Genomic DNA, 13,659 nt, shown 5'->3' with positions numbered 1-13,659 from the left:
GAGCTTTGTGATGATAAATTAAAAAAAGAAAAGCCTTGGAAATCCATATGCTGCGATACAATAAAGATAAATGTACATTGGTTCATGTGGGACCGAAAACCCCAAAATAGAAATAAACACAATTTTGGTTGGTAGGAGAGCATTTGCCACATTATCCATCTTTTTTGGAGTGCTCTGTGGATAACTGGGAAAGCCCTGACACAGCAGGCACATTTCCATCCTCATGAGCATTACAGGGTGCCATCCATGGCTGCATTTTTGTGCAACACAAGGCAAGAACACATGTTGCCATTGAGCACTRCTGCCTTACGTGTTGACATATAAGGACAGCCCAGAAAGATACGGGTCTCTTAAAACATTCACAGCATCTTCTCTTAGCTTCAGATCATCCTAAATCCCTCGTTTCCCGTTGATATCTCACCGGTGGGATATACTCAACTAATATCAAGCCACTACCTCAGCAGCCAATTTAGTGGTTCCTTGGTCAGTGTCACTCCATAGAGACCCATGGTCTCCACTTTCTGCAAAACAGCAAAAATACCCTATACTGGGGCTGCTTTWCTGCTCTTGCACCCTGCGAATGCAACTGGATTTCTTTTGTGAACTGAGCTGCTTCAGTTCAGCCTGCCTCAAGGATATTCTGTTGTTCCCGTGCTTTGTCCTTTCCCTGGAACTAAATATGCATTAAAAATAAATACTTATTATTAGACTGCTTTGCGTCCCCAGGAATTTGGGGTCGTGACCCAATTTGCATATTAGACTCTTTTTATGTGAATAAATTAGAAGAGACTCTTTCTGACCTATATTTCCAGTTTAGGAGCTGCTGTTTTTCCGTATCACAGTGAGAAGCTGAGATTTGACTCTGCATCTTTTTAATGAAGGGGGGTGTTTGCTGGGGCAGGGGTTGCTGAGACGGCGGAATTGTTTGCATTGCATAAAGCGAGCGGGGCTGAATCAATTCTGGCTCAAGGGCAAAATCCCTCCAGGGCCCTGCTTTCTTCTTACCTTTAAAACCACTTTTCGCTTATTTATTTTATTTATGACGATGATGTGTTACCCAGTTTTCCAGAACTAGTGCAGATTGTCTTTTAGCATTGCCACAGTCAGGAAAACGCAGCCCTGAAGATGAGGAGAGCCATGGAATCAATCTTCTCCGCTGCTGAAGGTGACATAGGGGCTTGTAGACTATGGGAAGAGCGTGCCCATAACTCCCAGGAAAGGATTCCTTTTGCACAGACTTTCTGCATTGGTACAGAGCTTTGGAAAAAGCTTTTGTTCTATTGCAGTCTACCTGGGGGTCACTTCTGGGTTAGTTCGTAATTACAGCATGGCAGAGGTTCATTTTAATTCAGGCGTGTTGATTTTTAATTTCTGACAGGAAATCTGGGCTTGTCAATGCTTGACTGTCTTCAGCAGCTTTCAAATATCCATGAAGTCAAAGGGCAGGGGGTGTGAATAGCAGCAGCTGGATGTGCACGCATGGGTTTTTTAGAAATAAAAAAGAGCAACCTAAGATAGTCTCTTCCCGCAGCATTTTTTGGAATGTTCTTAATGTTTATACAGTGAAAGCAAGAGGCAGAGTTAACACAAAATTATACCAAATGTGCTCTTCTTCGTCAGATAACCCACTTGTGAATTTACTGTACTGGGGTCTAGGAATCTGAAGCAATGATGCATGGCATCATTAATCATAGTTTATGGTGATTATTAGTAGGCTTTTAATCTTTGTTTTCATGTATAATTAGGTACAAGAGGTCAAAGCCAACTCACTTCTAAACAACAATATTTTCAGTGAATGACTGTTTTTCTCTGTCTGCAATTTTCTCTTGCATATTTATAAGAGCATACTTATCTGTGCTTTKAGAGAACAGTGTCCCATGAGTTTATCTGCTGATAAAAGCAAATGACAACACTGTTATTTTTATTATCGCTAATTATTTTTATTGCTATTGCAGTAACACCTGGTGGATCATAGCAGAGTTAATTTCACAGTGCTAACACATACTAGGACATGACTAAATATAAGCAAGGTATTAGTGAGTGCCAGACAAAAGAAAAGAAAGAAAGAAGGCACATAAAGGACACAATAACAAACCTGTGCCATAGCCGAGCTATATGAAATCTATACTTCATCTGAATAGTTGAATTTCTGAATTATATTGCTTTACATGGTTAATAGTTATCTTTTTTTTTTGTAAGCATCACAATGAAGCTGAGTGAAGAGTGTCATGACCTCCAGTGTCCTGCAGGTTTCTCTTCTGTACATCTATCCAGTGTTGAATGGCATTGGGATCTTCAGTCTGGTCTGAGCAAGGATACAGCATGAAATAAAGCCACCTAAATTTATGTGATCCCTTATGCATGGRATGTGTCAGTAGAGTTCTGGTTGACATGATCAGTTGAATCCAGGAATGATGCGCTCACCCTACATTAGGCACCTGTGTTTGGCCACCTATATCCKCCTCTTGGCTGCCTAAACCTAGAAACTCATTTTGAGCAGCTCCAAGATGTCTAAGACAYGCGGATTTGTCAGGCAGGACACAGGATTCATTAAAAAACCTCAATATTTTTGAGCAGTAGGATCTGTCATTCTGCCCGAAAGGTCACCGGACCCACATGGTTTGTCCGTTGACTCCCACTTGATGTCAACAGGGCAGCTGTTAAACTACCTAGGTCAAAATGAGTAGCTATAGATTCAGAATAAGTCCAAAATAAATACTAATATTCTGTAGCTAAAATCTGTAGATTGCAGTATAATAACAATGGCTTTGCAGTCAAAACTTTATAGTTTTGCAAAATTGGGACTTGCAGTTATGTGTTTCAGATTCTGTATGAGCTAATAGGTAAACTATATCTGGGTATCTGTACATTCGTTCACTTAATGAAATACTGTTGCAGTTTGGAACATGCATAGAAACAATAGGTTAAATTAGGAGCTACCAGAAATACAGACAAATACCATTATTAATCATAATTATTTTAGGAACTATTCATGACTGCATACATCGAACCTTGGCCTGAAAAACAAGCTTAAAATCTTTATATTTAGTGTAACTGAATATTCTTGATTGATATTAAAATGTGATTATAAACCACAGCAGAGTAGTCTAGTGCAGGCTGGCTTCAGGAGTCTTTCAAAACTGGTTTTGAAGCTGTTGGAAGGACTTTCTTCAAAGACGTTCGTGTGGACCAAACTATTTTAATAAGATGTGTTGCTGATACGTGGTGCTAATTGGTGTTTTTTGCCCTTGCAATGGTGCCAGACCTTCTGGATAGGACATCATTAAGTTCTCAGGAGACTATGGATAGTGACAAACTATTTACCTCAGTCCTCATTTTGATTCATCTCCTTCTCAGGTGATAGGAGTGGAAAGTGGAGGGAGAGAGGACAAAAATGTGGAACACGTGGCATGGAAACTCATCTCACTGCAGGGTGGTTGAGACCTCTGCTTTTATCCCAATCCCATGGCATGTCATTCCTCASCCTCCCCTGGACAACCAGATCCCTCTGCAGCCCTCCTGCTTGTTTKCACCCTCTTAGCTCTAGGTGACCCTGCCAGAGCAGGGGGCTGGACTCGATTCTCCAGGGATCCCAATCTCTGCGATGTTTTAGTTTCAGTGCTCCATCGGAAAGCCTGGAAGCTTGTGATTCGATGAAAATTCCATTAAAAAAAAAAGTGCTTTTCACCTGATACTTTTCCAACTGAAGTGAAGAAATTGTTCAGAACAAATAAACATTTTTTATCTTCAAAAGGCAAATGAATGTAACGTTGTTGTAGCCGTAATGTTCCAAGTACTTATGCAAGTCGGAGTTTATAGAGAGATAAGGCTTTGACAGCCCAAATGATACAGGTGAAAGAGACAGATAAGCTTCCTGCTCTTCAGTTTACACAAACCCTTTATAAGTTCAAGTGACTGTAATCACTAGACCTGTTTGTGAAGACGGCTGCTAGCCATTATTCCAATACTGGGTGTAATCACTTAAGGGATGGATATGCTACCATTTTTTAATACAATAATAATTTATGGAAACATTCCCTTTCTGAGTGAAGAATTCTGATCTCTTTTTATTTTATTTATTTTCTATTATCTTCATACACGCATACAAATACTGTAGTAAAATCAAGAATATTCAGGAGCATGCCTTGGGCTAGAAAATGCATGTGCTGTTTACACAGATGACGTGGAATAAGGTTTTTATTCTCCTCCAGCTACATAGTAGTTGTCCTGTAGGTTCCCCCTTGGTACTGAAAGCTTTGTAAGCTTTGTGGTTTATTAACAGTATAAAAGCTTTCTTTAAATCTGTACAAGCTCAGCAATGTAAATATATTGCTTCACCGTTTGAAGAAACTCTTTTATATTTCATTAATCCTTCCTGCACCCCAGAATTTTGAAATTTGCCAAGAATTCTTAATCCTTAGCACTGCTCTATTAATATATTTCTTCTTTAATCRTATTCTATAGAGAGTTTTACTTTTCCTTGGCAACTTTTGAACTATGGAGATCATTACAGTGAGCGATGACATCAGGCCAGGGTGACATAGTGCAATGGATTTTTACTAAATAATTGTATGATGAGTTGGACGAAGGAATTTTATTAGTTTTAACTCAGCAAGCATTGATTGGGGAAAGGAAAAGGGCCAATCAGTAAATCAGGCTTTTGCAGGTGTAAGAAAGTAAGTGACAGCTACCGAAAAGTCTATAAATCATAGAAGAAATTATGAGAAAAATAAGAGCTAGGAACTGCCCTTTAAAATTTCACTGTGCAGCACAGAACAGAGTAAGAGACCTCAGTCATTTATCTCCATTATGCTTGGGAGCCTCTGAGAACAGCAAGGTTGAAGAATGATGCCATTATATTTTTTTAAAATTATTTTTAAATGGAGAGAAGATAAGGAGTGTTGTGTAAATATTACTTTGAAGTCATTAGAGGGAGTTGAGTCTTCAGCATAAGTCCCTGATTCAGCCAATAAAATAAACAAAGTCTGTTCAAAAAATGAAACAAACGCACAAGAAAAACCACAATTTTGAAAGGTTCTGCTTGTTTGCAATAAATTCTCTGTCTCTGAAGGAAAAGTTATGTGATACTGGGAAATATATATTTTTATTAATGCTGAGGATGTTTCTTATTGATCTTAAAATACTATGGAGTTGGGAAGGACAAGGACCACTCAGACCGTAGTATAACAGCATGGAGATGGCTATAGCTATAGAGAGGCCACTCTCTGGCTGTGGCTAACAAGTTTTGCAAGCAGTTTTGGCTACCACAGATGTAGATGTAGATTAAGATGTAGAAATCGTGCAGGAAGAAGCATTGATCAAGTAAATTGAAGAAGGGAAGTTTTCATGTATTCCAGTCGTTCACATCAACAGAGATCTCATATTTGCTCTCGATCCAAAAGAAAATGACCAAAACCTAAAACTCATTCCTACCCAGGTACTTCAGAGAATATTAAAGTGTAGGAAAGAAGACTTTGGTGATTCTAGAGCCATTTCTTTGATTGTTATCTCCTTATTCTCCAATGATGGTCTCTGTGTTGTATAAAATTCCAAACCATATATTTTTTTTTCTCCAGTATCTCTCTGTCTAAACATCTCTTTGGAAGGGTTTTAAGGCTCTTCTCAGCTGGGCAGTGCATTATCTTTGCTGATTTTCTTTATTTCAGGTATCAATGGCAAGTGTTAGTCTTTCAGCCCCCGGGTACATTCGCTCCGGTTGCTCTTGCAAGACGTGGCTCTACCTGACTCAAAATATACTGCTGCAGAGGAAGGATTTTTTGGTGTTTTCTCATTCTATTTCTTGGTATTTTCTCGTTCTGTCACCGCAGAATTTCTGAAAGGGTTGGTGAAGGTCTTTCCTCTTGTCAAGGAAATTATCTCTCTGTGTAAACATATTGTCTTAACATCTTTAAGAGGCAACCTGGTTGTCACTCAGCCCACAAAAAAAAAAGGAGATTTGGGTTTTAGTAACAGTTTCCTCGTATATATGAAGGATAGAGTTACGCTCTGGATCTGCCCTAAATTTTATCCTTAAATTGGCACTGGGATTTCTACTGAGTCTGACAAGAACTGAGAGGGAAGAAAACATCCTGCTCAATGTGTGACAGCATACATACTTTGCAGCAGAGGCAGAAACATTATATGTCCCCTTAGATGCCATTATGGAAAAAACAAAACCAAAAACAAAATCTGCATCTCTGCTGCACAGTAGTTATTTGCAGGTTACACACAGGGAGGATTGAAGACATCTTGCAGAAGAGCAGTTGTATGCAATCACCATCTCCCTGTCCAGAAAATCTGCTGCTCTGAAGATGTTCGACTGAGATTCTGCAGGAATTACTCATTATTTCAGCAGTGAAGATTTAGAAATTCCTGCTTCAGTCCTTAAATCTGGAATTAGAGCAAAATCAGSTACCTCTCTCCATAATGGAATTTGTTACCAGTGGAAAAATTACTTTCTCCTTTAAGTGTGCCAAGGTCTCATTTTCAGTAATTTGTTTCTTGAGAATTTCTGAGGGAAATCTTATCCTGAAACGCATTCATTACTGATTACTTTTTACAACAGATAAATATCTTCCAGTCTTGGAAGATATTTAAGTTGCTCCCGTGAAGTCCTATTGGCATCACTCACCATAAGTTGKGTTAGCGTGTCCTGTCCTTTCATGTCGACATAGCAGGCCAACTTCAGATTGTAACATAATAAACTTAGACTAAAATYCTTGACTTCAGTGGAACCATTTTGGGGTACTGGGGATCAGATGTTGACTCACTGTCTCAGCAGAAAACTTGGTGAGAGCCTAATGTGTAATCTGTACAGCTAGAACCCATGGCGTTCCAATAAGAATGGCTTTTGATTTAATAATCCACAATATCTTCTAGCACTGTTAGCGCCTTTATGAAATTAGTTAGCCGTATTTTTGCGTTCATATCTGAGGCCTAGTGTGTATAACTGGAGTATTAYGTTAACTGAGAGAGACAGAATGTCAGCATGGACAAAATGAGAGAGAYGTTTCGCGTGAGGAAGAAGAGGTAACGACAGATGACACTGTGGAATTTGCAGAGAGCCAAGCRGAGATCATTGCTGATTTAGTAGACTTTCTTTCAGACAAAGACAAGATTGTTAAGCTCAATCATTGCAGYGTATTTTTGTCGTAAATTAAATTTCTTGCCTTGTTTGTTACGCATTGGGTTAGCGGATTTCAACGAATAAGAGTTGCCAGAGGGCTTTAAAAAGTCCATGATGGACCCTTGAGAAGTAAGTTTGCACATGTGAAGTAGATTACAAAGAGCAGCAGCATTAGTTGTGTTTGATAATGCCTATACACATAGAATTAGTTATGTTTTAGTGCCCTGTAGCCTGTGTGGTATAGTCATACRATGCATTAGCTATTTATCGCTTCAGATTTTGGTACAAATTGATTTAAAGTACAAATAAAAATAAATGAGATTTTAGGTTAGATGATTGGTCACACGAAAGCCACGATTTTGAGCAATACTGATAGATCCTCTTCAGTCTTTTTTACAGCGAGCAGATGGTGTAACAGGGCAAATCAAGACTTCAAGGCTAGGAGGGACCATTATTATCACGRTCTAACCTCCTGTATGGCTTATTCAATAATTTCATCACTGAATCATATCTACCCTTTGAGCTGTGGAACATCTTTGGGGAAAATAYTTAGCCTTGATGTGAAAACCTCAAGAAACGGGTGCATGTTTACAGAGATTGTTCCAGTGATTAGCTCTCYTCACTATTTGAATGTCACATTCCTTCTTTTTCATCTGGATTTGTTTACTTTCAATTGCTCTCCCTACRTGATATATTTTTGGCAAAACAAAAAAGCCTTTCTCCTCTCAGGTCATCTCCTCATGTAGATATCTGTGTATCAGAATCAATTCYCTTAACCTTCTCTTCAATAAATTAATTAAGCCAGCCACCATGCTATTACTATTTAATGGGTGCCCTTTGCATGTATTATTTAATCTTGTTTATCTCTGTGCTCAGAGCACCATGCACAGGAGCTTGTGCTAATCCCACCCTCCTGAAGAGCCTACTGGAAACCAGTGTCATCCTCTTGGAAACCAGTGTCATCCTCCATTTACATTTACACTCCATTTACAATTATTTTTGTAATCTACTCCCTCGTCAGTTGTTAAGGAGTTTATTAAACAATAGATAGATTGCTAATGCTTAAGTAAAACCAATATTATGTCATTTCGCCATCCAAATTATCACTCACAAGAGGCCAAAAGAATTTAGGATCAGAGATTACTTATATACCTTTGTTTTATACRTCTCCCCAAATTACCCAAATTGTGGAAGGGATGCTGGTCCTAAGCATCATGGCATGACCATTCTAAACCCAGTTCTAAACCAGCCAAGCCTTCTCTGTGYTTTCTCCCTATCCCATTCCTCTTTTCGAGAGATACTTGGATACTTTCCTCCAGATTTGAGGAGCTTCCTAAGAGTCATTTCCCATCTCCATAGATGATGGTGATATTTGGGGTTAGAGAAGTTAGCTCCAGACTTAATTCAGCAACAAATGCATTCTGTTCTTTTAGCACAATCACTGCAGTGTGTGTGGAGGAGGACAGTTAGTCACACCTAAGGGAATTTTGAATCTTTCTCCCATTAAAATGTAATCCTTCAGTACACGAGAATTTTTAAACACTTGCTAAAATCAAAGTTTTTTAAAGCATTTGCATGGATCAAGRTAATTTTAAGAGTACCTTGATTGCAGTAACTACAGCTTGATTATTTAAGGTTTTACATCTATATTTGACTAGTATGTGATTTACCAAAATGTAAAATGCTCACTTTTAATTTGCATGTCATTTCAACAGAAATATCAGAGTTGAATCTCTTCAAGACTATATAACCAAACAGCGGCTTGGACTTGCTAAAAATACCTGCTGAGTATGTTCATAAGAGACTGTTTGAATCCAGGTGTACAGAACGTACAAAACTGAGCTCTGTTGAGTTTATGTGCTGCAGTCCAGTTGGGTAGGGCACGTTTTCCTGATGGGACAATGTGTTCTCTTTCTCTCCAGGGATGCGGCAGGGGAACGACGTTGGCACGCAGTATCGCTCCGCCATCTACACCTTCTCGCAGGAGCAGATGGAAGCTGCCTTGAGATCCAAAGAAGATTATCAAAAGGTAACATGGGCCAGAGTGTGGAGTCGCTTCATGGACAACGAGCAAAAACTCATTCCCTGCTCTGTGCCTCTCCTCTGGGTTTCTGTTGGTGAAGAGTGTTCCAATATTGAACTTYGTTGGTATTTATTTTAGATTCCAGCTTCTATGCAAGCGTCCTCATTTGGATGACTTTATGCAAAGAAAATRTTTCATTCTTGTGTAAAAATAGTTTTAATCTCCTCTAGACTTACACAGATGTGCCAGAGCAAAAGCCTGTAACCTTAAATTTATGCATGGTCACCTGGACACCATGCTCTGTAGGATCTAGCAAAAATTTCAGACCCAAGAGTTCTTGAACTTAGAGGGCAARTCCTGCTCACTTCTAGAACTTGGCAGCTCAGGATTACCCATCAGAGATTGTAAGATGCCTCTATGAAGCCATTCCTTAACTTCATTTGACCAGGTGAGACAACCAGCACCTTAGTAGCACCCTCTGTTCTAACCCTGGGTTTTGTGTGATGGAAGACAGACCATTTCCCTTTCTCCATGCAACACCATTTAAATTCATTTCAGGGGTTCTGTTTCTTCCCTACCACATACGCTGTTTAGGGTTTGATGAAAGGTGAGGGATTACTATCTCCTTTTCCTTATACTAAGAGCGTGATGAGGCACAGCAGAACATCTGGAAGCTGTRACATAAGCCTTGTTGTTTGTTTTAATGGAGAAATATGTATGTGAAATACAACTAGCCCCAACATTGTCCTCTCTTTAGAAGTGGCAGGTTGCAAAAAGGGAAGAGAGTGATAAACCCTCCATAATTTACATTCAGTGAAGTTAAGACTGTTTTCCAGTTAGCAGAGTGGCAAATGTCTTCATAGTGTTGCAGTTGGAGCGGTGGAGGAGCTAGCAGATCATTTTGCTAAATATCAGGAGGGTTTCTTTGAAGGTATTATTTTCAATGGGGGTTTATTCTGGCAGGTTGAGCTAACTGATAACCTTGTATGAGACCTAGATTTGTGAATCCAACTACGATAACTGATGGTAAAAACCTTCCTTTTAGCGTCATTCAGCATTTATCTCCCTACTGCCCTAGTAAACAATATTTAACATCTCCTGCTATGGCATCTGTGTTAACACAGGGACTTTGTAATTGCAGTAGTGAGCTTGTTAATGCAAGACCTAGGTTCTGCAGTAAAGATACATAAATTCTTACACCGTACATGAAATAATCACCTAGGACATCAGTGCAACGTATAGAGTAACTACTGAATGGAGTTGAGCGAATATCATCTTCCATGCATTCATGAGACTTCACTAAAGTGCTATTATGTTGAAAAAAAATGTGGTTTTTGGTGAGCATGCAATGTTAACAGTAAAGATCTTGGTTTGAAAGCGAAGAGGGTATCAATCAGACATACATACGGAGGTGCAAAAAGAAGGTGTGCTTTGTGCAGCAGCATGCTTTGCCTAAATGTGTGTGCATGCAGTTGTGAACCGAGCTGTGCGTGCCCTCGCAGAGCGCCTTTGTACATTCAGCTGTTATTATTTTGCATGCAGAGAGAGGCTCTGAACGGCAAGTAACTCATTTGCAAGTTGCTACTAGCGGTGTGATAACTGTGCATGCAAATTAAGCATTCAATGGCATATATATTTTCTCATGAGTAGCTAAACACATGAGGATAAGTCGGTCTCGCAGGTGTTTATCTTTCTGTGAACACAGTGGTTTCTGAAGGCTCCGTGTCCGTATTTATCATGCAGAACTTCTCTCTTCTTATTGTTTACCTTAGATCGGCTGCTTTTCCAGATTGTTTTCTGTTCCCTTTTATTAACATCTGCTGACCAATATCACTCTATAAATCTTGCAGCTTTCAGTTTGCTTTCCCAACACTGGTATTCTCTGCAGTTATTTGTCATTAAATTAATACTGACTTGAAAGCAGAATTACAAAGCAGGAGACTGCAATATGAGGTTACAGAAATTTCCATCATCTAATAGATTTTCTTAATGGCACAATTTAAAATTTACCTACTTTGAAGTCTATCACAATTTGAAGAGTGTGTATAATTAGTGCATTTATATAATTAGTTACAACTCCGCAAGTGATCCAATGCAGAGTTTGGTTTTGTGCTGGAGTAGGTGGAAAGGAGGGACTAAGTTGCCGGCTAAGGATGCACAGCACATATGTTCTCAAATTCCTTAAGGAAAAAACTGCTTCTACACATTATTTACACCAATATCTACCATATTATCTACGGTGGTCTTGCAGTAAAATGATTTAATTGGAAGCATATTGACCAAGCCTTATATTCAGGAATCTTTTATATTACATTTTTACATTATATAATTACGTTACATATTTACATCTTTACATTATTATAAGGAAAAGGTAATGCCACCAATCTCATTATTATTGCAGTAATGTATAATAAATACCAAGTTCTTCTTGCAGTGGCACGTGCATTTTACAGATTTCTTACAAAGCAAATGAATAAAATCACTTGCACCGTGTTCTTACCAGGCCTACAAGGGAGATTTATAGCATGCCCKGAGCCCAAGGATCCTGCAGGGTTGCAGCTATTTTCAGTTGTGGAAGTTGTTGCTGATTCACGCAGCTGTTTCAGCAGCTGAGAAATGGCACTGCAGCAATGAATATGCATTGAGCCATGCATCCTTAGCTGTTCAGTTGAATGCATACAGTCAGAGCCAAGCAATGGCAATGTATATTATAATATAACGCAGCCGCTGGTAAATCGTGACACAATATAAGTGTAATCATAAAAACATGAAATGAAGGTTTGGTCTTTGAGGGCCAGAACTGTGAATAAGCTGCTCCATCTTTTTTGCCTGGAAATGAAGTTTTTTAATACAGTTGAACCTGAGGTTAGGTTAGATTTGGGTGGGAGAAATTTGTATTTATTTTTCTTGAATCAGAGGAATACCTTTGTTTTGTCAAGTTGTTAACGTTGTTTTTTCAGGCTCCCAGTGTATACTGAGTCCTAAGTCTGGCTTACTTCAGAGGACTCTATTTAGTAGCCTCCCAAAACTACCAGTAGCTCCATGACCTCTTTTAGGACAGTACTGATAGTGAACATTGTGCAAAACATGGGTCTATTACTTTGTAAAAAGGCAGATATTATGCAGGAGAGGGTTCTTACATGAAGCAACCGAAGGGCTTTGAGATGCTAAAAAATTAATAGATTTTTTTCTCGAAATAATTTAATACATAATTTTTATTATTTGGACTGTAAGGGTATAATCTTGGAAAGTTTCTCTGCGGGAATGAATTGTGATGCTGATAGAAATCCCAAATGAAGTGTAAGCCAGCTGGTCAACAGATTGAGAAAACAAATAAACTGAAACAATAATTTTACCAAAGGCAAAAATTAAAAAGAAGCAATGCTAATTGTTTGCTTTGGGGCCTGTAAACACRTTTAAGAAGCTTGAAAAGTACTGTAACTTGAGGTGAGGATCTTAAATTACAAAATTTTTGCATAAATATAAAAAAAATGCAGGGAAATGAACCTAGACCATTGGACAATCTGCTAGTCTGAAGAACAGTCACTTTGCAGAAATGTTAGGGCTCATAAAACCACAGATGGGGAGACTTTCTGGAGATTTTGAAGGGAACTAGGCATGATGCTAGGGGCAAAAAGTGCATTTTATTTTAGTCTTTTTCTTCAACTTTAGCAGCTGTTTTTTTTTTTTTTTTTTTTTTTTTTTTTTTGTGAAGGTCTGGAGAGGATACTCAGTGAAATGACCAAACCTCTCTCTGACTTGGTCAAAATAGTCAGCTTTTCATTGTATTTCATCAAGCAGAATTTGTGAAGAACACAACCTTGACTTAACACCCCAACTTTCTTTTTGAATCAAGCAGCTCAGGAATTAATGTGCTGGACTAAACTCCTTACTGGTGTAACTCCACAAGAACTAATCTAGTTTAAGTTTTGCCTTTATGCTTTATTGCCTGTTTACTTATATGGAGCAGAGAAGGGAATCTTTAAACCTGTAACTTCCACCGTCCTGTTTACTCAGTGGTGGGATGGGCCTAGTTCAGCGGCCCTCATTATGTCTGAGGCTATTGAGAAGCTATAAGGTTATCTCAGCTGACCTCCRTCTACCACTTCAGAAGACATAAATATCCTTGTATTTGCCAGCCATGTGTAGGTATCTGAGATACCTTCAGGCACCTTGAGTAGCTCCAAATGCCTGTGTTTAGACAACTGATTGTAGACACCTGTGATCTCTCATGCTGGTAATGGAAACTCAGACATCTAATGCACRTGTGTGACTCACCAGGAATGAAGCAGGTTAGGCCAGATGGGTATGTTCTTGAGGAGCAAAGGCAACAATGAGTTAGTAATAGTCAAAATAAGAGGCAAAGATCTTTAAGGAGAGCAAGACAGCCTGGCAAATACTATGATTTTTTTATAACGAGCTACCAAAGTCTTCAGCTGTGAAAGAAGTGGTTCACATTTGACACCATAGAAAAGAGATTTAAGCACTGAAGGAGTTTGACCAATGTGAT

At 38.9% G+C, this 13,659-nt stretch overlaps 1 protein-coding gene across 2 annotated transcripts in view; it reads left to right on the top strand.

The window, feature by feature from the left end:
• The window catches only part of MSRA (methionine sulfoxide reductase A), a 229,153-nt gene that overhangs the window by 141,106 nt on the left and 74,388 nt on the right, over positions 1 to 13,659 (top strand). For both annotated transcript variants that reach the window (XM_026040882.1, XM_026040887.1), the window contains exon 5: positions 9,049 to 9,155. In XM_026040882.1, the coding sequence (XP_025896667.1) occupies positions 9,049 to 9,155 (107 nt within the window). The remainder of the gene's footprint in view (positions 1 to 9,048; positions 9,156 to 13,659) is intronic.

The sequence above is a fragment of the Nothoprocta perdicaria genome, unplaced genomic scaffold (genome assembly GCF_003342845.1).
Source record: "Nothoprocta perdicaria isolate Ctin4 unplaced genomic scaffold, notPer1 scaffold_101, whole genome shotgun sequence".
Lineage (NCBI taxonomy): Eukaryota > Metazoa > Chordata > Aves > Tinamiformes > Tinamidae > Nothoprocta > Nothoprocta perdicaria.
This window is presented reverse-complemented; position numbering and strand designations above follow the sequence as displayed.